General features: G+C 36.1%; 1 protein-coding gene across 1 annotated transcript in view; it reads left to right on the top strand.

Moving 5' to 3' along the window:
* Positions 1-15,100: 15,100 nt before the first annotated feature.
* HNF4G (hepatocyte nuclear factor 4 gamma) overlaps positions 15,101-20,551 on the top strand; it is a 44,192-nt gene continuing 38,741 nt past the window's right edge. Inside the window, exons 1-2 of the mRNA XM_080381106.1 lie at positions 15,101-15,269; positions 17,060-17,154. Of these exons, the coding sequence (XP_080237232.1) occupies positions 15,124-15,269; positions 17,060-17,154 (241 nt within the window). The 5' untranslated portion in view covers positions 15,101-15,123. The remainder of the gene's footprint in view (positions 15,270-17,059; positions 17,155-20,551) is intronic.

Below are 20,551 nucleotides of genomic sequence, written 5' to 3'. Positions count from 1 at the left end.
AAGGAGAAAAATCCTGGCTCTGAGGGTCAGGGGGAACTAGGGCCAGTGAGGAACAGGATGCCCAGAGAGGTTAGGCAGTCTCCATCCTTCAGAGTATCTCAAGATACGACTGGATAAAGCCCTTAGCAACCTGATCTGACGTGCAGTGAGGAGGATGTTGAACTTGATCTCCTGAGGTTTGTGGAATTAAGGATTAAGAATGTATTCAGGATTCCTCATGCCCATAGTGGTATTTCATATAGTTCTTCCTTTTGGACTCCTAAAACTGATGACTGGGTATCATACAAACACACAGCCTTTTAGTTCACTTCTGTATCTCATCTTTCTTGATTGGATTTTATATTCAGAGCCCTTTAAGAAATAACATCAAGGCAGTACTATTTTTTCAAATTCTTTTTCTTATTTTTCTTTTTTTTTTTTCTTTTTTTCTGTCTCTTCAGGAAAACAATATAACACAACAATCTGCTCAATATTTTAATTCTCTTCAGTCTTCTCTTCAGGAAATTAGCAAAGCACCCAGTGTCCTGTTTCAGTTCTGAGTCTTTGCTTTTCTCTCCTAACAAATGAAAAATACAACTTCATTTATGTAAAATAAACCAGCTTACAACAAAGACTGTGTCTTCATGTCTTTTTAGTATTCAGTGATTCTGAAGACTTTGGTGTGCCTAAGTAATTATTTCTGCTACATTTCCTAGGAGTCGTTGGATTTCAGGTTGTTTTTTTAACTGTTCCTTCCAAGACAACAGCAACCTGTTGCTGTAGGTTTGGGGTTTCCTTTTTTTTCCCTAAGAATGCTGTGCAGATTAAGTGAGACAAGTCACAGTCTTCCATTAGAAAATATTTGCTGTGTTTCCTACCCCTAATATTTATTATATGTCAAAAAAAGTGTAACAAAGAAATTTCGGTGTTTTAGTTTTACTTACTCAAATGCCCAGGCAAGGCCAAGTTTTAGCAAGAAATCACATCTTTATTAGACCAAGCAGGACTTCCACTTCAAATAGCCAACACTGATATTCTCTTCTGTGCAGCAATTGTATTGTTGCTTGGTGTAAGTCTACTACAACAGTGCCTTCAACTGTAGACCTTACATTACCTAAAAAAGAAAATCCTGTTACCCCTATTTTTTCCACTCACCTGCAGATTCTGGAAGTTTTCAAATGACTAATTTATTGTATCTGTAATAAAACCTTAACATAAATGGTTAGGATACACCCAGTAAGTGACCTTTTCATCACCTAAGTGAAGTCATTGTTTTCTTGCACACCACTGCTACCAACTCAGCCTTCCTGATTCCTGAAGAAATTTGTTCTGCAGTTCTTTCTGATTAGGACATTTTTTTCTACTGTGATTTTGCTTCTTTTTGGAAGTTGAAAGACTTAAGTTTTCCCAGGAAGTTGCTTCTGCCATTCTCACAAATCAGCTAGGGGTATTCAAATACTAATGTATTTTAAATGTTGATGTGTTTACAGAACTTACCAATCGAAAGGGGACTGTCAGCACTCACGTGTCTAATTAAAGCAATGTTATCTGAAAGATGAATCAGTTTTAGGTATTGTCAGGGCATTTAATCAGTACAGAGTACAGTTTACAGCTGCTTTTTCTCCTTAATCAGATTAAAAGATGTGTATCTTTACTGCATTGTTTTGAAAAATCACCAAAACCTTGGAGAGCAACAGCCTTTCTGTGTCTCCTGAGATAAATTTAACAGAGTAGTTGTGATTTCTCCTTTTTTTCAGCATAGAGTGTAGCTTTGACGAGGCAGCTTAACTTGGAGTGGAACACTGTTCCTGCAGCCATATCTACATGTAAGATAAGTAAGGGTAAATGCATCACAGTCTTGGCCCCAGGAGATGCACCTGAACAGTGTCCCAGTAAAGTGTCAGAGAGACCTGTGTCCTCCACATACCTTGTATTTCTGGTTCCCCAGACCAGAGGAGGTATCAGTTGGCCTCAGAGGCTGTGTGCTTGCTGTACCTTCCAAAGGAAATTATAGAAGCCTGTCTTCTGGTCACTGGGATCTTGGGTATACATTCACAAACCAGGACTGTAGGCAAGACCATGCAGGACAGTTGTCCCACATTTAGGTATTCTAACTTAACATTTCCTTTCTTGCTTTCCATTGTGAGGAATGTTCTTCACCTAGCTTATTTTTTTATTATATTACTTGTATCTCAATTTTTATCAAATGCAGAGATACCTGGGTCTGATTCTGTTAATCCTCATTTGGTATAGTGTCCAACATTGTATGATTGCACACATGGCCATTGTTGTTAAGTTGGCTGACTTTCTTCCTGAAGCTCAGGCCCTCTGAAACGTATCTTTAATTTGGAGCAAACATTCATTATGTGAACTAGGAGTTTAACAATATTTTGAATTTGTTTTAAAATGTGATTAAAGGGTTGGGTGGGGATTTTTGTTTGGGTGGTTTTTGTTTGGTTTTTTTTTTGCTTTTTTTCTGGCATTCATAACCCATAGCTGGTGGGCTATATGCTATACTTTCAGTTTTGAGAAGATGCCAGGGTGGATAGTGCAGGAGGTGGGTCTCCAGCCAGGGTTTCCACCTTCAGCTGCCTTCTCAGATTTTGGGGAGTCATTTGTGTGGATTCACCTCAACTAACTCTAAGTGTCTGTTGCATTTGTGTGAGCACTTTGATTAGACAACCAGTGGGAAGAAATGGGTGTTCTGAGAGGTGATTCAGTTCAACCTACTGTTAGGTTAGGTTTGTTAAAGGTAGGTTTGATTGATTTGTTTAGGTGTTCCTGTTTCTGATCATTATATACAAAGGCAGTTAGACATCCAGTTTGCATGCAAGTGACTATATTGTGGACACGTGGACTCAAGCGTCATAAACACTATCTTCAGTTGTCCTTTGCCTCAGTTCTTTGTTCATAAAAAGGAGAATATAGTTTGTCCTTCTCTCACAGATACAGGGAAACCGACTGGAGACTTCTCAGATAAAATGATGGAGCCTACCTACATCAATGCATTAAACCCAAGGAATATGGCCACATGAGTATTACTGATGTCCAGAAAACCCACCCAGACAAAACTGTTATCTATATTATTTAAGGTAGATCATGTAACCTGCATTATTGCAGGTACATATAACTTTTCAGACTGCATCTTGATGATTTGCATTGTGGTTTTACTCATAACTGCACCTATGACCATTTCTCAAAGTTTCCTCTTACCTGCTTTTATGATAGACACTAAGCACAAATTTGCAGGACCGTATCTCTCACAGTTTCCATGCCAGTGCGTTTTTCCCTGCTGAGCTTAATCAGTGCTCTGGCTTTCTTAATTAAAGACATGCAGCCCACTTTATTTTTCTAATATTTATCATCAGCTTTTAAATGGGACTTTTACTGATTTTGAGCTTATTAAAAACACTCTTAAAAAATCTGTGGGAGTAGATATATCTGTATTTCTTAGAAGTCTCAGTAGTTAATGTTTTATTCCTACCTGGGCACACACCTAGCATGTGTTAAAATTAAGAGATAACCACTGGCCAATTGCAGAGTGGATCTGTATGTGTACAGGGAAAAATAGATTTAAACTCATTCTCCAGAGGATTCTGTTTTATGTGCGCTGGGATCTGAATTTACTGCACTTACAATGAGGATGCCTCTATCCATAAAGATATCAAGTGTCCAGGGCCGCCCTGATTCTTAGGACAGCCCTGTTGTGTGTATTTTCAAGGAGATGCTACTGTTATTTCATTCTTGCTGAAACCATTAATTACTTTGTTCTCTTAAGAAAAATAATGTAATAATTTTAATGTGAAATATCTTTGTTTATGACCTAGTGTAATTGTTTCCTTGGCCCAATTTAGGATTCTAGAAACTTTGGATTGTTGGTCTTGAGATGCTTTACAAGCTGTATTTTCAGCAGTACTCAATCCCATCATATCTTATTGTTCTCAGAGGGAAAAGTATGCCTTTGAAAAGCAGAGCATTTTACATGCACAATAGTTTTAAGAGCTAATCCAGAATACCATTGAAACAGAATATATGCCTTTATGGTTGTGTGTTGTTCCTTTATTTGGGTAGTATTTTGAATTTTCTGTCCCTTTGTCATATATTCAGTTTAAACTCATAGTCAACATGCTCTGAACTTCTCATTAACTGATTTTCATAAAAATAAAAATAAAAATGAAAGAAGTTGTCAAGCTAAGCATAACCATGCTGATGTCTTGGAAGAGTTAAGTCAAAGTGTGTTGACACAACGTTCTTTCTGCAGGAATGTGATGAGTCAGTTTAGGCTAGTTAAAAATTTTAATTTTAAATAGAGTAACTGAATATAATGGGACTTGCCTGACTATTCAGGTATTTAAGTAGCCTTTTACGTAGAACCAAGAGTTATATAGTCACTAGCATGGGCGGAAGTGTACTGAGTTTGTTTTGAAGCATTATGTAGAATACATAACTAATTCAGCAGAGGATAGGCTATAGCAATTAGAAGACTTGCTGTGATTAATTCACACAGAAAAGAAAATTCTAGGCAAGCTGAAAAAAAAACCAAACAAAACTTGCCTTCATACTGGTTAACCTTTTTTTGGACTCTTTTTATTGTGTATGACAAAGGCAAGGCTGTTCATATGTGGAAAAAAATTATCTTATTAGATGGTATTTCTCAAGATAAATGTAGATAAATTTTAAGTAAAATTTATCTAACTGGCTATATAAAACATTTTTTAGAAGGAAGCTGGCATAAAAACCTGCCAAGGAGGCTTATTAAGAAATTACTAAACACCTGAGGATGATTGAACCAGAGTGTTTAGTCTTGCTTATCAATATCACGATAGTTTGGTTTTATCTTACTCCTGAACTCTTTCCTCTTTTCCTCCCATTTCATTCTGCTGTCCAGGACAAGTGTCTGATTAATTTTTCTGTACCAGAAAATAATAAGTTACCTGATTTAAGCAAATAATTAACAAGAGATTCCAGCCATTTAACTGTACCTCAGCAAATCTCACCACAAAAATCTATGCTACAAAAATCTTTAAGCCCTCTAAACTGGCAACACTTCATGACTATTTTGAGTTTTCAGAAATAAAATGAACTAAAGAATATTAAGTTAAAATAGAAATCTTAAATACTAAAGTCTACTTAATAGCAAATCGTATACCTAAGAGTAAACCTTATCTGTTGCTATGTAAAGAAGCAAAATTATCTTATTTTTTATCCTTCCTCCCCATGAAAATGCACAATTTTCTAATAGTGCCTGCTAGCCCCAGATAGGGTTAGCAAATTTACTGTTAATCTGGACACAAAGCAAGCACATGAATGGATTGAAGTGGCAAAATAAAGATTTACTACTAGTTTTTGGAGAGAATCTGCACATGGACAATACAATGTTGAGAATTACTGGGGTCCAGTATGTAGGAGGAACAAATCCATTTTTTGTAGGCATACTCAATAATAATTCAGGAGGCAAATCTAGCTGTCACAATAACACTGAAAATACATTCCTACGTGTACAAATATACATCATATACACATACATATACATACACATATACATATGTATATATAAACCAAGATTTTAAATCTGCATAACATTTGATACCTACATATGTTGCAGTCTACTGTGGATAGCCTCCTGTAACAGGTAGATAAAGGAATATAACTACTCTGCATCCTCAGTTTTTACCTCCTAACCCCTGTACCTGGCATACAATGTTCTGACTGAATAGGCTAAAATAGAACAGAGTACAATAGAATAGCATAGAACAGGATATTTCACTTGGAAGGGACCTACAGTGATCATCTAGTCCAACTGCCTGACCAGTTCAGGCTGGCCAAGTTTAAGCCTGTTTTTAAGGGCATTGTCCACATGCCTTTTAAACACTGACAGGCTTGGAGCATTGACCACCTCCCTAGAAAGCCTGTTCCAGTGTTTGACTGCCCTCTTGGAGAAGAAGTTCTTCCTAACTTCCAGTCTAAATCTACCCTGATGCAGATTTGAACCATTACCATGCGCCCTATCACTGGATACCAGGGAGACCAAGCACCTCCCTTTCTCTCCACTTCCACTCCTCAGGAAGCTGTAGACAGCAAGGTCACCCCCCTGCCTTCTTTTTGACTGACTGTCACCAGGCCTTCACTTCATCATTAGCTATCCCTCTAAATCTTCCTTTAGAAATGTGCTTCTTCAGCAGGCACTGCCACGGCCTTGACTCTTTCCTCACCTGGGCAGACTGCTCTCCTCAGCTACCTGTTGACGATTCACGGTGGCCTACATGCAATGGTCCCTGTATGACCCCTTGGCTATAAGGTGTTTTTTCCTGGACTGTTTCCTACTACTTTTACTACTACCTACAACGGTATTATTTGGTGAAAGGCTGCCCTGTGCCAAGTTGAAGGCTGAGAAGTCTCAGAAGAAAGTTTTTAAATTATTAGCTGCTGACATACAGTTGTTATAGGTGTAATCCGACTCTCCTTACTTGAAAAAATTCACTGCAACACGAGAATAATAAAAAAGTGAAATAATAACAATAGCAAAAATCTTCCTGAGTCTGGTAGGTAATTAAGGGCTGGAGAGCACAGCTGCAGGACCACCACATGCAGACAGAGCACTGGCTTCAGTAAACCATTGACAGAAAGCACAGGACATCTGGAAAATGCAGAAGATATTACCTTAATAATTTTGATCTGCGCAGATTTTAGGTGAACTCAATATGAAAATCATCCTCCAGACACACCTTTCTGTTGAAGAGAGAGCGCAACTAAGGGTTTGTGAACTGGGATGTGTCTTCTACTTTGTGAGATGCTACCCAAGGCGCTCACTGATGTATGTTCGCATGTGTAAGTGATAAATAAAATCAGATAAACCAGATAGTTTTGTTTACCTTGACCTTAAGTAGTGGACATAACATCTTCCCTTTGCATATGACACTGTTATATTACTGTTGCTAGTAGCTAGTACCATATCCCTTCAATGACAGTGTGGTATATAAAGTGAATAAATCATTTATCCTTTTAGAATAAGCTGCAGAGAATGGTATTTGGAATAGGGAGGGAAGATCTAAAAGTGGGCTATACCCTCAGCCAGTGTAAATTATCTTGAGAATTATCCTGCAGCAACTGTTTTTCAGGCTGAAAATATTTTAGAGCTTTCATAATCCTATGATATTTCCCCTCAAGTACAGACAGGGCAAAGACAGTAGTGGATGCGAGATTAAAATTGTAAATTGCACTTCATAGAATTTAGAGTATTAAATCTCTTAGCCAGCTTGGAAACTCTATGTAGACTACTCATTGGCATCCTTATAACTATTTTGGGATTATTTCCAGCTTGAAAAATGTGCTAAATAGGGTGGGTCCATAGTGTTTGACAAGTCAGAAGCCATTCATGTTCTTTGTTTTCTGTGTTTGTTCATATTTATGGCTGTTGAAGTTGTAGCTGGGTGTTCCAAAAGTCAGATTCTTTATGAAGCCAAAAGCATAAAAATAAAGATAATTCAGATTTTGCAATAATGGTCTGTTCCCTGTTACACCAAAATGAGAAAAAAGAAAAAGAAAAAACAACCAACCCTCAACATAACTTATTAGAAAGCTGTGTATTTTTGCCGTATGATATGGTGGAGCACAACATAATGAATCACTAATTCAAATAAAAAAAGAGGCAGATTCAGTATGTGCAAGAATCTCATTTTTATAGAATGCCTGGGGTGGTCTAAGTGTCAAAAATGTGTGTAATGGAAAGAGGCTTAACCTAGATTTCCCTCAAAGATTTTTACTTACATTTCCCTGGGCATGATTTATTGCAGATAATGTTGCCACATTTCCTAATAAGCGTGGCGTGAAAACCTGTTATTCAATTCTGGTACTGGCTTTGCTTTCCTAGTGTTTTATTTAACTGCTATATTTTTGGGCATAAAGTCAAAAGGAAGATGCAAAGTGAAAAAGCACAGAAGCATCTAAGTGCCATAACTTTACTCAGTAAAGCTGATAGTTGATGCAGAGTTTGAGAAGTGCATATGAGATGGTGCCTGTGATCATCTTACTGGAAGCAGTTGTGCTGTGCATTTACTGTCATGATTCACAAATTGTTCTGAAAAATCCTTTAAAATTACTCAGTCCTTACTCATGGACCATTTGTGAAATACTTGGGGGTGAGTGGCAGCAGAGCTGATGTGGCAGTGACTGGCATTGTTCTCCCTGGCACTGAAGGTGTTACAGGAGGGGGACGCACTTTCTGGTTTTACATGGATGTGTGGGTTTTTTTTCAGCCAAAAATGAGATTCCCCACTGGTGTGCACAAACTTGTGTCCTGCTTCCTAGGTAGTAAGCTTTTGGCATGTAAACTGTCACTTGGAGATCTTTGTTTTTACAGTAGTAAGGAGATGTTCTGGCTCAAATCGAATGGTTTCATTAGGGTTGGTTAGTACAGATTCCATGTATATCTTGCAGTGTGTGTGCCAGCAAATGGGAGGGGAGACATATCAAAATGTGTGTTTTATCAACATACTGGATAAATATGCCAGCTTACTGACAAAAATAGGATGCCTCCCATCTATGTCCACCACAACACACTGTACCTGCAAAACAAGAAATACTGTGAGGATGTGTTCCTTGCTCACAAGACATAGGAAATAAGAAAAAAAAAAAAAAACCAAAAACAACCTTTAAATGAAGGCTTTCTTCTGGGGACCCATGTTTCTTGTTAAGCTGGAATGATAAAAGAACATATTGCTGCTTATAAAATACGAAAACAAATGCCACCACCTCACCCCCCAAAAGCTAAAACCCAAAACCCAAACCAAAACTGTTTTCAGTAGCAATAATAATTTGAGATTTGTTTTTATTTTCAGGAAGACTTTTATGGAAATAACCTTGATTTCATTAGCTTGTGTTCTATCTTATGCCACAATCAGAAAGAATGATTACATTTAATGTGGAGAGCTGTACAATTAACAGAGTTAATAGTCTTAGAGATAAGATAGGAATGCTTTCTGTATGTGACTGTGAGGTCATCAGATTTAAAGAAAAAACTGAACAAAACAACATGAAAAAAACCATTACTGTGTAGCTTTCTCTTTCTTCACAATTACTGCAAAATTTATTTTGAAAAATCATTTCTCACTCAAGTTTAAAGTATAATGTCTCAAAGGAGTGTTTTGCAGTTTGACTAATTATACAATTTAAAAACTCCTGTTTACCTAACACTAATATTTCTTGGCTGTCAGTAGTAGATGACTTAGAATTTGAAAGAATCTCTCATACTACAAGCTGGAAGGTTGTTCAGAATTTGAAAAACCATGCAGGTGTTCAATATGAAAAGAAATTTGCTTTGTGGGGATCTGAATACTAGTGAATATTATAAATCTTGGACTGACATACAACCAAAAGCTGACCATCATTGGCTTCTTCCCTCAACTGCTCTTAATTCCAGAAATGCATTCTGATCCACCTAAGGCAGAAAGACAACATATTAGTATTTTACAGTAGTCATTTAGTATAATTTTACTTCATGATGCTATAAGTCCCCCTGAAAGCAGCTTTTTAGGAATATAACACTTGACTGTAAGAAGTTTCCTTAGCAAAACATGAAAAAAATAGTATAAAGAACATCTTTCCTATAGTATACACTTTTCCATATTAAAAAATCAATTGAAATGAGTTTTTATATGACAGATGTATGAAGGGTCAATTCATTCCCTCTCTTTAGTAGTCACTGAGGGGCCTGTTTTGGCAGCGCTAAAGAAGTTCTGCTAACAGCAGATGGAATAACAGGATTTGATCATGTCATACATGATATCTTCCATCTTACATTCATTCTCGTATTTTAAATTTACTCATATGCCAGAATTTTTGAAATAAAACTCAGATAGTCTTAGATATGTTTGTATTTGTGCAGCATACAATTTTGGTATGAGAAAGCCAGAGATTATTTATAGAAAATCTTATCGAAACATAGGCACTAAGGTTCAAAAGATAATTCTAGTTAAAATGTAACCCTTTGTATATTAAGTTTCATTGTTATGTAACTAGTAACTAGTTTTGTAACAAATACTATACAAATACAAAAAAATATTGTAGCAAATACAACAAATTCTGCTACTGAAGTAACTTCTCAAACTGAGCCATCAGTAGTATAAAATTATTCCATCTGATGATGAAACTACTGTGATTTCCTAAACAAATATGGGCTGTCTTCAAATAGCTTTTCATCACTCTTTATTTAGCGTGGTTCTTTAAGAAAAAAAATATTAGCTATGGTTAAAGACAGTGAAACTTTGTACACTTCCAGTACTGTGAAATGATACTTTCTGAGGATAATTTCTTCCATGATTGCAGGCATGAAATATTTTAACATTTCACTCATAAACTTAAATATCTTATAAAATTTCCATACATCTTTTGTAGTGTATAGTAAGTATTCATAGTTACATTTGTCATTAATAACATACTATTCATATGAAGACTGAACATTATACGTTTGCCCTTTTTTAAGTAGCAACTTTTGCAGTTTTTTGGTATCTCATTGAATATAATAATGGACGAGTGGTTTAAAGGAAAAGGAATAGCAGTAGGTTGAAAAGGACAGCCCCTGTGGAGACCCTCCGAAATCTGTGGAGAATTTGCGCAAGCAGTAACGTGATTGTAAACGGTCTTCAGTTTGGGGATAGTTCTGTGACTTACACGAGAATCCTGTTGTCATAATTATGTCACTGGGATCCACCAGAGTCAGGAGAACTGGCCTGAGACTACATCTGTGTGTCCGTCAGGAAACAGGATGATTTGCACCTCTCAGGTAACCCTGGGGACTTGGAAATAGAAGGATGAATTTTGAAAGATTTTTTTCTAGGTATTTTCCTGTAAATTTTCCTTCTTTGTAGGTAGCCTGTCTGGCAATTGCTTGCTTTTTTTTTTTTTTTTAAAAAAAAAAAAAAAAAAAAAAAACAAACAAAAACCAAACCAACAACAACACCAAAACCTAAAGAGTTATTTTATGGTGCCATTTTTCAGCTACTCTTCCTGAACAGCAACTACAGGCACTCTTCTCTTCCCATTCCAATAAGCATTTGTGTGATGTATATACAGCTATTGGCTCTTGTTAATTAAACATAAACTGGGCAGTTTTCCTATATATGTAATCTTTAACGTAACTACTGTTCAGCAGTGTAAAAGGTAGTTTTCTGTAAAGAATTTATTGAGAAGTAATAACATCTGAAATTTTGCTATCTAACATCTAAAAGCACCTGATTAGCAAGTGAAATTCAGCTATCTTTTGCACAGATTCAAGCAGCTTTACAGGAGGGTTTGTAACTGGGTTTGGACATGCCATGTGTACCAACTCCTGAACAGTGGACCTGCACAGAGATTCTACTTTTCAGAGAAGGTGAATGATACTTTTTTTTTTATTATTTGTATATCTGAGTGGTGCTTGAAAACAACATGCTGCCATCACATCTTGTATGAAGAAGGTTTAGGGCAGGAAGACACCTTCTGGGAGTGTGCAAAGTCCACTGACTAGAGCCGTCGCAGCAGCATGGTGTGTGATGGGGGAAATCTATAACGTGGCCTTGCTGCAGAGCCTGCGTTGCTTGAGGCCTTGGTTGAGCATGCCTGCACAGCCATTGCTGCTGTTACAAGAACACTAACGGTTATAAAAAGGGGAGGTTTTGCAGCTGCCTATTAAAAGATGATGATGGATGTTTTGGGCATGATGATAGTCCATAATTGTATCACACTTCCTTATTGTTCTGAAGAGAGAAAGCAAAATGGCATATGAACCTATGATCTTTTTGCATAGAACAACCAGAATGGTTTGTTTAGGACCATTTATACCCATTGACAGCAAAGTGTGTAGCAGAGCATAGGAGGTAGGAAGCTTCCTGCACGTCCTTGGGTTTACTTAAGAACTGGAACCAGTACAACTTCTGATAAGTTTATTCCATAAAGCATTCCAAGATTATCAGAAGGGTTGCACTGTATCATAAAAGAAAAAAAACACCAGGTAGAATATAGCATGCAGAAGCAGTTTTCCAGCTCCTCCCATTGTAGCACGTAAGTGCCACAGTTATAGTTAACTTTGGTTTATCAATCACTGTGAAACAGAATGGGAAGGTTGTACATTTGAGCAGCTTTTTCACTGGTTTTGCATTCAACGATGAGGCTCTCGGAACCAATACTAGACATGGAAATGGCGAACTACAGTGAAGTTTTAGACCCGACGTATACGGCACTAGAGTTTGAAACGATGCAGATTCTGTATAATGGCAACGGTGAGTTTTGCTCTGTGATGCAAAATGAAGCCAGCTAACAGAAAAAGTGAAGTTTAGTAATGTTACAAGGTGTTAGCTAACTGTTTTATTAATGGAGCATTTGGGGGTTGTTTTCAAACTGCAAATCTGCTATTTTACACTTCATCACTAGCTCTAAGTTAATAACATTATAATTCTTTAACATTAAGGAAAATAAAAGAGAGGTTATGTGTAATAAACTAACTGAACTGTACTGTCACCAGTCAGTTAATCAAAGGAAGAAAATGGTGTATTCAGCAGTTGTTTTATTTACTGTAAGACAAATGAATAACTAGTATTGACAGTTCGGACATGAAAGTATATTTTGTATAATAACATTCAGAAGGACAGGGTAAAATTATCCAGAGGCTTGTGAACAAAAAATAGCTTTTGTTTCTTGATGCCTAGTTACTAACTGTTGGAGTAATTTTATTTATTTAATTGTTAATCTAAACTTTCTAGGTATGTGTATATATGAACTAGAATGATTTTTTTTTTAAAAAATCACATTGGCTTTCTAGAGGCTAATGTTCAGCTGAGAAAAAATACTTGTGTTTGACTAATGTAACACTTTAACTTTAGGTGGAATTTTTAATGGAATAAATTTTTGAGAAATCATATCAATAAGTTATGCTTGAAACAGGAAGCACACCATTTCCTTCTGCCATCATTGAGTACTGACTGATCAGCTAAAAGGAAATATCAGTCAATGAAAGTGAAGAAAAACATCAGGCAAATTAAACTACTCTAAAATGGCTTTCCAAATCTTCTAATATACTAAGAACCTGGATTAGTGTATCAAAAATATAATTCATAGATATATTGTAATATCTATTTTTAGAAAGCAGAACAAATATTTAGTGATTTGCAGGAAAAATACTTAGCACCTGCCTTTCCACATATTCCTGCCATATAGAACCTAAGTTGTTGGGCTTGAAGTTTTATCTGAATTTGTGATGTTACTTTACAGCAAGCTTAGTAAACAGAAAGGTGGATTTGGTTATTGATTTAGAAAGAAGAAACAGACCCTTATGCCCTAAGTGGTTTGGAAGCTACCAACAATGATTCTATAACTTTTAGATGATTTCTCTACTATTTGTTCTAATATGTGTCTTTTCATTGGTTAGTTGTTTTTTGCTGAATAGCACCCTTTCAGATCTGTTAATGTTACATAAAATGGGAAGGCAGGTTAGGAAGGTTATGCTGTGTTGCATTATGTGTTGGTGATAGACCTAGTTAAATTATTTACTCTAAGTGATTACTTTGGTAATTTTGAAGTTTTAGGAGTAGCCTTTTTCTGTTTAAAGTTTGCTTTGAGTTCAGCCTGAGTATTTTCATAGAGAATTTATAAAATCATTGCCTTGTAGCCTGGAATGGAAAGTTGCCTTTTATGAACTTCCCTATGTGTCTTTTGTAGCTGTCTAAATGAATTAGAAACATTAAGAGAATGCAGGCAGATTATGCAGTTCTGTTGAAATCAAAGAAATTTGCAAAATCAGGTCAATTTCCCAGACATTTTCTTTCAGAGTAACACAAAAGAAAAAATATCCTTATATATAGATGCAACATTTATTGCTATAAAATATTTCATCATTAAATTTAAATACTGTATTTTTAATTATTCTGCTGTATCATTATGACAAAAAATTGCAAAAATCCAGAAGAAAGGTTTTATATTTTTCTGGCTAAAGTAATTCTGTAACCCATTTTAAAAAATAATTTTGCAATCATGACAAACTACAGAACTGAATCCTTAGCTTTAAAATTTCAATTTTATTTAATCAATTTTAAATTAATTGATTATGTTTCTAAAACAGAAAAAATGTTGCTTCTTCTCTCTGTCTAAAAAACTGTTTAAATTGTAAGCTCTTTGGGACACAATGCAAATTTTATAATATAGTTGTGTAATACATTTCAGATGGATCTAGTACAATATGAATAATAATATGTATCAATATGAACATTTTTACTTTTTTACCTGTCCACTGTTCATGAACTCATGTACTTGACTTTTGATTGGGTGTTTGAATAACTAATTAATGTGTCACTCTTTCCTCTCCCTGACTGAACAACTGCATATATTTTGGGCATATTGCAAACAGCTTTCCTTTTGTAAGACTGGAAGCGTAACAGAAAAAGCTATCTTGCAATTATTTCTTTGAACACATCTGTTAAACATTGTGACTCAAACAAGAATAAATATGTCTGGTTTGATTTTGGTTGAATTTCTTTGGTATTGTTTACCATATTGAATGATTAATTGTTAATCACGTAGCTAATATTCTCTTGTGCAAGTAAAGCCTGCACCAATGTTCCTTTAGAAAATCTGCTCAAGGAAATAACACTTAGGCAGTCCTCTTAGAATGGTGGCTGTTGTTTTTTTTTTTTTATTATTAAGTATTGTGCAGAAACTGTCTTATCTTTTTGTTTTGTTTAATGTCACGTACCTTTGTATGATAGTTGCCAGTTACTGCCAGCTCCTATGAGATCTTTGTCAGCTAACTAGGCAACATTGCTTTGTGCCAAAGTTCCTCTTCATGTTAGTAAGAATGAATACGTAATTATATGTGCAGAATTACACTTTGATTTTTAGCCCCTTTCAGTTGAGTTTAGAACAAAATTACTTATTCTTGTGAACCTCTCAAATTCTGTTAACATCTTTGTAACTTTGAAGGTGTTCATCTGAATAAAAACCAGGTGGAATCAGATATGCCATGCTATATAAATCAAAAATGGCAATTAAAAGAGAAAAGGCCAGAAAAAAACCTTCATTTAATTTCATATTGCTCATGGGATGGTTGTTGAATCTGTTATCCATAACTATGTATGTTGTTCTTGCTTCTCCTCAGACAGTTCAGGAGAAGCTGTCAACATGAGTGCTGCTGACAACGGGGTCAGTAGTCTCTGTGCAATATGTGGAGACCGAGCGACTGGAAAACATTATGGTGCTTCCAGCTGTGATGGATGCAAGGGATTCTTTAGACGCAGTATACGGAAAAATCATGTCTATACATGCAGGTATTTCAAAAGTTTGTCTAGAGGCACTAAATTAATGAATTTAAGCAAAAATGACATTCATACCTTTTCAGACCTTTCAGAACTATGCCAGGGTATTTTCAGATTTTTTTAAGGAATTCTAACCAGCATTTTTGATGAGCATTTGGTTCATGGTATACTCTTCTGACTGGAAAAAATGTCTTTTATTCAAGACTACTTGATATTAAATATTCCAGATACCACACTCCAGATGTCTCTTGATATTGTTGATATCATTACATCACTCAGGAGCTGTTTCACTCTTTTCTTTATGATCACAGAAGTAATCTCCTGGGGGAGGGGGAGAAAGGAAAAATTCTTACATTTTCATTGGTACTGTGAAATTCTTAACTGTTTTCTAAAAAATATTTTCATAATTTTTCTTATGAAAGCAGTTTCTGAATAGAAAGACTTAAGATTTATGAGTCTTGTTTTAAGGGCTGTACAAGCACATCTGCACATCTTCCCACTTTGCATGACACCCTTCTCTTTTGAGTGACCATTTTCCCCCCTGTCAGTCTGAATGGCAATCTGTTAATTTCCGGGTGTCTGGCTGTCCAGATTATCACACTGCAGGTGTGTGCACCATGTCTGAAGAATTGCTCTGTGCATGCACAATTTCATAAAATGTCAGTATTAAGCTGTGCACAGAATATAGGCAAACCTCTGTGAGTTTAGACAAATCACTAAAGGAGAAAACTTCATGTAAGAATGTCTTGTTACCGGAAATGTTTGCTACACTATTCCTTGGTTGCTTTAATACTCATAGGGAAATCTCTCCCTTATAGACATACCACAGTGATACAGCGTAGACATACCTCTAAAGTGGTGTGACAAGAGCTGATAAAAGTAATTTCAGGAAGAGCTCTGCAAAACGTAGATCTGTTTATCTAACAAACACATACACAACAAAAAGGCAGAAGGAAACAGGGAGAATGAGGGATTGCTCACGTGCATCCCCCTTAGGCATACCTGTAGATGTTCATGAGAGCTGGGGTGAACCTTCTTGCAGTGTCACACTCAGTATGTTTCCTCATGTCTTCATTTCATTGTGTTAGAAAATCTTCCTCCCATTTGCTGTTTAAATTGTAACCTGTGATGATACAACATGTAGCTTGTTCACTGGTATCTCCTAGAAGGAGTAAAATTTTGCCAGCCAAGAGTACTGGTTTTGCAGCTAAGGGCTGCTCCATGACAGTCATACTTCGCATTTTTCTTGATTCTCCTTTTCTTTTCCTTTTTGTAGCTTTTTCTTTTTCCCTCCCACTGCCATTTGATGCAGCCAGTTACTGACATTTCTCATAAATAAACTAAGGTGTAAATGATGTGCAAAACTCAAATTTTTCAACACTTGCCCATTCCAATGCATATATATGTGTCTACACACACATATATGTTCCTGCAAATGAAGAAGGTATGAAACACTTCTCAAGACTGATTAATTAAAAAAAAACCAAAACAAAACAAAAGAAGAAGGCCTGTGGTTATAGATGTTATTCTGACAGGCCGTACTGGTTGGTTTTCTTCTTTGTAATCAGGGTGCTCTTTATTAATGTATTAATACTATCATTAATATTCTTACCATATAATAATATTAATAACATTATTAAGGTTTTATATATTTAAACAGTATTATAGTTTAATATATAATTATATGCTATTATATATAATATACTATATATTATGGCAATTATAAAATAATAATAATATGTGATAATAATATAATTAATGTTAATGTAATTAATGCATTCATCTTTTCTTGTCTCTGATAGATTTAACCGGCAATGTATTGTTGACAAGGACAAAAGGAATCAATGCAGATATTGTCGTTTAAAAAAGTGTTTTCGAGCAGGAATGAAAAAAGAAGGTAATGATATTTTATTTTATATGCAAAGAGAAATAATCTCAATTATTTTAAAAATATAATAAAAACTCTAAAAAGCTCCAGCAGGATAATTCAATGGAAAATCTGCTATAATGCCTTCATGATGGACAAATGCTTTTATATTGAGGTGAAATATGCGTCATCTAGTTTTCAGGTCAGTAAACACTTTAACACTTTGAGCATTAGCAAATCTATGGGTTTAAAGTGAATTTGCAATTGTTTAATCCATTAATCCTAGTGTCAAAATTGATTGATTTCTAAGTGTTGAGCCATATCCTGGAAAAGTTCAAACTGTGAGATTTTAGGTTAATTTTTTGCCAAATTTATGTAATAAAATCTCTATCTGGGATTTTATTTCTCCCCTTTCTAATTAATGACAGTGACGATTTACTGCTTCTTCCTGTGAATTTAAACATTTGAAGCATTTAAGCCAGAGGAAGGAGTGTGAAGTTGAGTGAAAAAGTAGTGGGGGCAACAGTAGTGGTAGCTGTCAGTGGAGTGCCCACATTAATTAAGAAAAATGTCTAATCTCATTAGGGCTTAATATGGGAAGATTGTTGCTTACACATCTCACTGTCAGATGTGAAGAAACATGGGTGTCTCTGTGATCTTCCTGTCAACGTGGAAGGAGCAATGACCGTAGGAGCACAACAATAGGGAAAGGAAGGCAGTGGGAATATCAGAGGATTCTTGTGTCAGGTTGTTGGGACTGTTGCTTCACTGGCAATAATGATGTAGAGACAAAAGATACTTGATACGGTTCAAATAAGTACTCAGAAATGGTTCATCACAAACTTTGCTACCTGTTTTGTTTGGCTTATGGTGTACCTGCCTGAAGGCCAGTCTGCAACCTGTGGGCACAGTCCTCCTGTACTGTAACAAGGCTTTAATATTTTTAGTCTATACATAGCTTTCCTAAGATAAAGGAAACTGTTTCTTTATGTTCTCATATATCTATACTACAGTATTGCCTTGCTAGTGATCAAGTTTTGGTATGAGGTAAAATGGATTTTCTCCTTGCAGCTGGATGGGGATATTTGAAACAGCGTTACGCTCTGTATGTTATGAAGTCGGTTTGTTGAATCTTGTGGCTCTCCCTGAACACAGTGTAACTTTTTGGAATTTGAGCCATTAAAATCAGTAACATATTGTATAAATATTATCAATTTGACATGAAGAAAAGGGAAGACCTGCCCTTAAAAGTTTTACAAAAAGCAGAGCTTCACAGTCTTTCAAAGCCTGGAACCAAAGAATAGTTTAGCTCTGAAGGGACATCTGGAAGGTATCTAGTCCAGGCCCCCGTTTAAAGCCAGGCTAATTTCTAGGTTCAGTCAGGTTGCTTGGGACCCTGTCCAGCCAAGTTTATACAGTCCCTGAGAGGGCAGATTCCGCAGCCTCTCTCAGCAGCTTCTTCCAGTGCTTGACCACCCTCACTGGGAAGAGTTTTTTTTCCTTATTGCTAATTGGAATGTGTCTTACTGCAATGAGGGTAGTGTCTGTTGCCTCTTGTCCTTTCCCTGTGCACCTCAGAAGAATCTGGCTCCATTTTCTGTAAACTACAGAAATTAAAACCTTCACCTCCACCTTGGTTCTCTCATTTCCGCATGAACAAAGATGCCTCGCTCTGCTTCACCTTGTGTTGTGGGTTGCATCTCCATAGCCCTCTGCTGGACACTGCACAGGGTTCCAGCATTTTTTGTGTACTGGGAAGCCAAAACAGAGACAAAAACTCCCCTCAACATGCTAATGCAGCCAGGTGTATGGCTAGCTGACATCATCATGAAGCATGCTGAAATCTTTAACCTAATTTACACCATTCTTCCTCCTTTGGTCCCACTACCTATAAAATATTCCTTTTGCATCTGAGCCATGTTTATTTAAGTCTTCCCAGTACTAAAATAATTTAAAACACAGAACTGTAAATTACACTGTTTGTGTGTTGTTATATACCTCTCTACACCATCAGGGGATGTCTCATAGCGTAAGTGTAGCATAGTCTATATGATAGTTCCTCAGCTTGTTTCTAGCAGATCACTTTCTTTTCTTCAGGGCCAAGGCCCTGGTATAAGCTCTTTAAACAGATATTCCCCCTTCCTCATGGAGTCTCTGTTTAAGGCAGTTTTAGCCTGAACTGATGAAAAGGCTTTAGCAAGACAGACAATCTGGTCTAATAATCCAAAATTGTACATACGCAGGAGAAAATTGAAGCATTTCGCTATGATTCTGAAAGCCCTCCACCGGTGACTTTCATTAGTGATTGTCAGAATACCTTAGTATTTTTCTAATTGGCACTGACCTTATTTTAATTATTTGGGTAGCACTTAAACTGTGGAGATTCAGTGAAAGTTTTTTTTCTGCATTCTTTTAAAAAGGGTTATATTTTTTTGTTTCCTGTGTACATGAAGATTTAGCACTTTGTGTTTATCACTGCACATTTCTTACCGTGACCTTAATAAAAGGCCCATCAGTGAGCGTCCTTGGCAAAAAGTTAGTACACCTCTCAAATAAACTTGTGCATTGCTCAGATAAACCCTGAAAACTATCCAGTGTATAGAATATTTTATTTTTTTATTGAAGCCTTTGGTACTGCTCCTAAATTCAGTAATGCAGATTGTTTCCCACAAAATAGCAAACATATCTTTGGAAATAAAGCTGCTGCTCTTAAAAATTGATGAGATTCCTTGTGCAATAAAAAGATTTTGATCAGCACAATTCTTATTTTTTTTTCCTCTTTTCTTTTCTCCTTGGTCTAACCTTGGACATGATCTAGGTTTTAGAAAAATCTGATTGATAGTTTTATTTCTTCTTCTTCCTTCAATTCAAAAGTAAGCCTTGTTGCTTCATAAACCTTGCATGTGCTAATTAAGGATTCCTTACCCAAAGCACTTTTAACTGCCTATTTTTGGACCCCATGAGACAAAACTTACTGGCCTGAAAGTTTTTTGGTGCCTTTTTAATTATTTTTTTTTTTTTTTTTATATTAACTTAGTTTATGTTCTGTAAACTGGCTAGGAATGCAATGTCACAGAGGAGGAACATGAGATTTAAGTTTCAACATTATCCTGCTAGTGGATTAAGTTCACAATTCATTCCTGTGTCAGGGTTTCTCACAGGAGAGCAGGAGTAAGGCTGTCAGACTGCCTCTGACTGAGGCATTCTGTAAAGCGGTGCTGTATACCTCTTGACCTGTTCAGCAGTCTGGAGATGTCCATGTCTACCATCATCATAAAACCTCACTTATTAAATTGGTTAAAATAACAAAATGACAGCGTATGTTCAAGTTCAAAGGAAGAAAGAGATTTTACTGTAATAAAGCCAGTCACAAAAGTGCTGATAATTCATTGTCTATCTAATTAGTTATACGTAGTTTTTATAGGCA

This window comes from Falco punctatus, assembly GCF_963210335.1.
Source record: "Falco punctatus genome assembly, chromosome: 3".
Taxonomy (NCBI): domain Eukaryota; kingdom Metazoa; phylum Chordata; class Aves; order Falconiformes; family Falconidae; genus Falco; species Falco punctatus.
The sequence above is the reverse complement of the archived record's forward strand: the minus strand, read 5'-3'. Positions and strand labels throughout refer to the sequence as shown.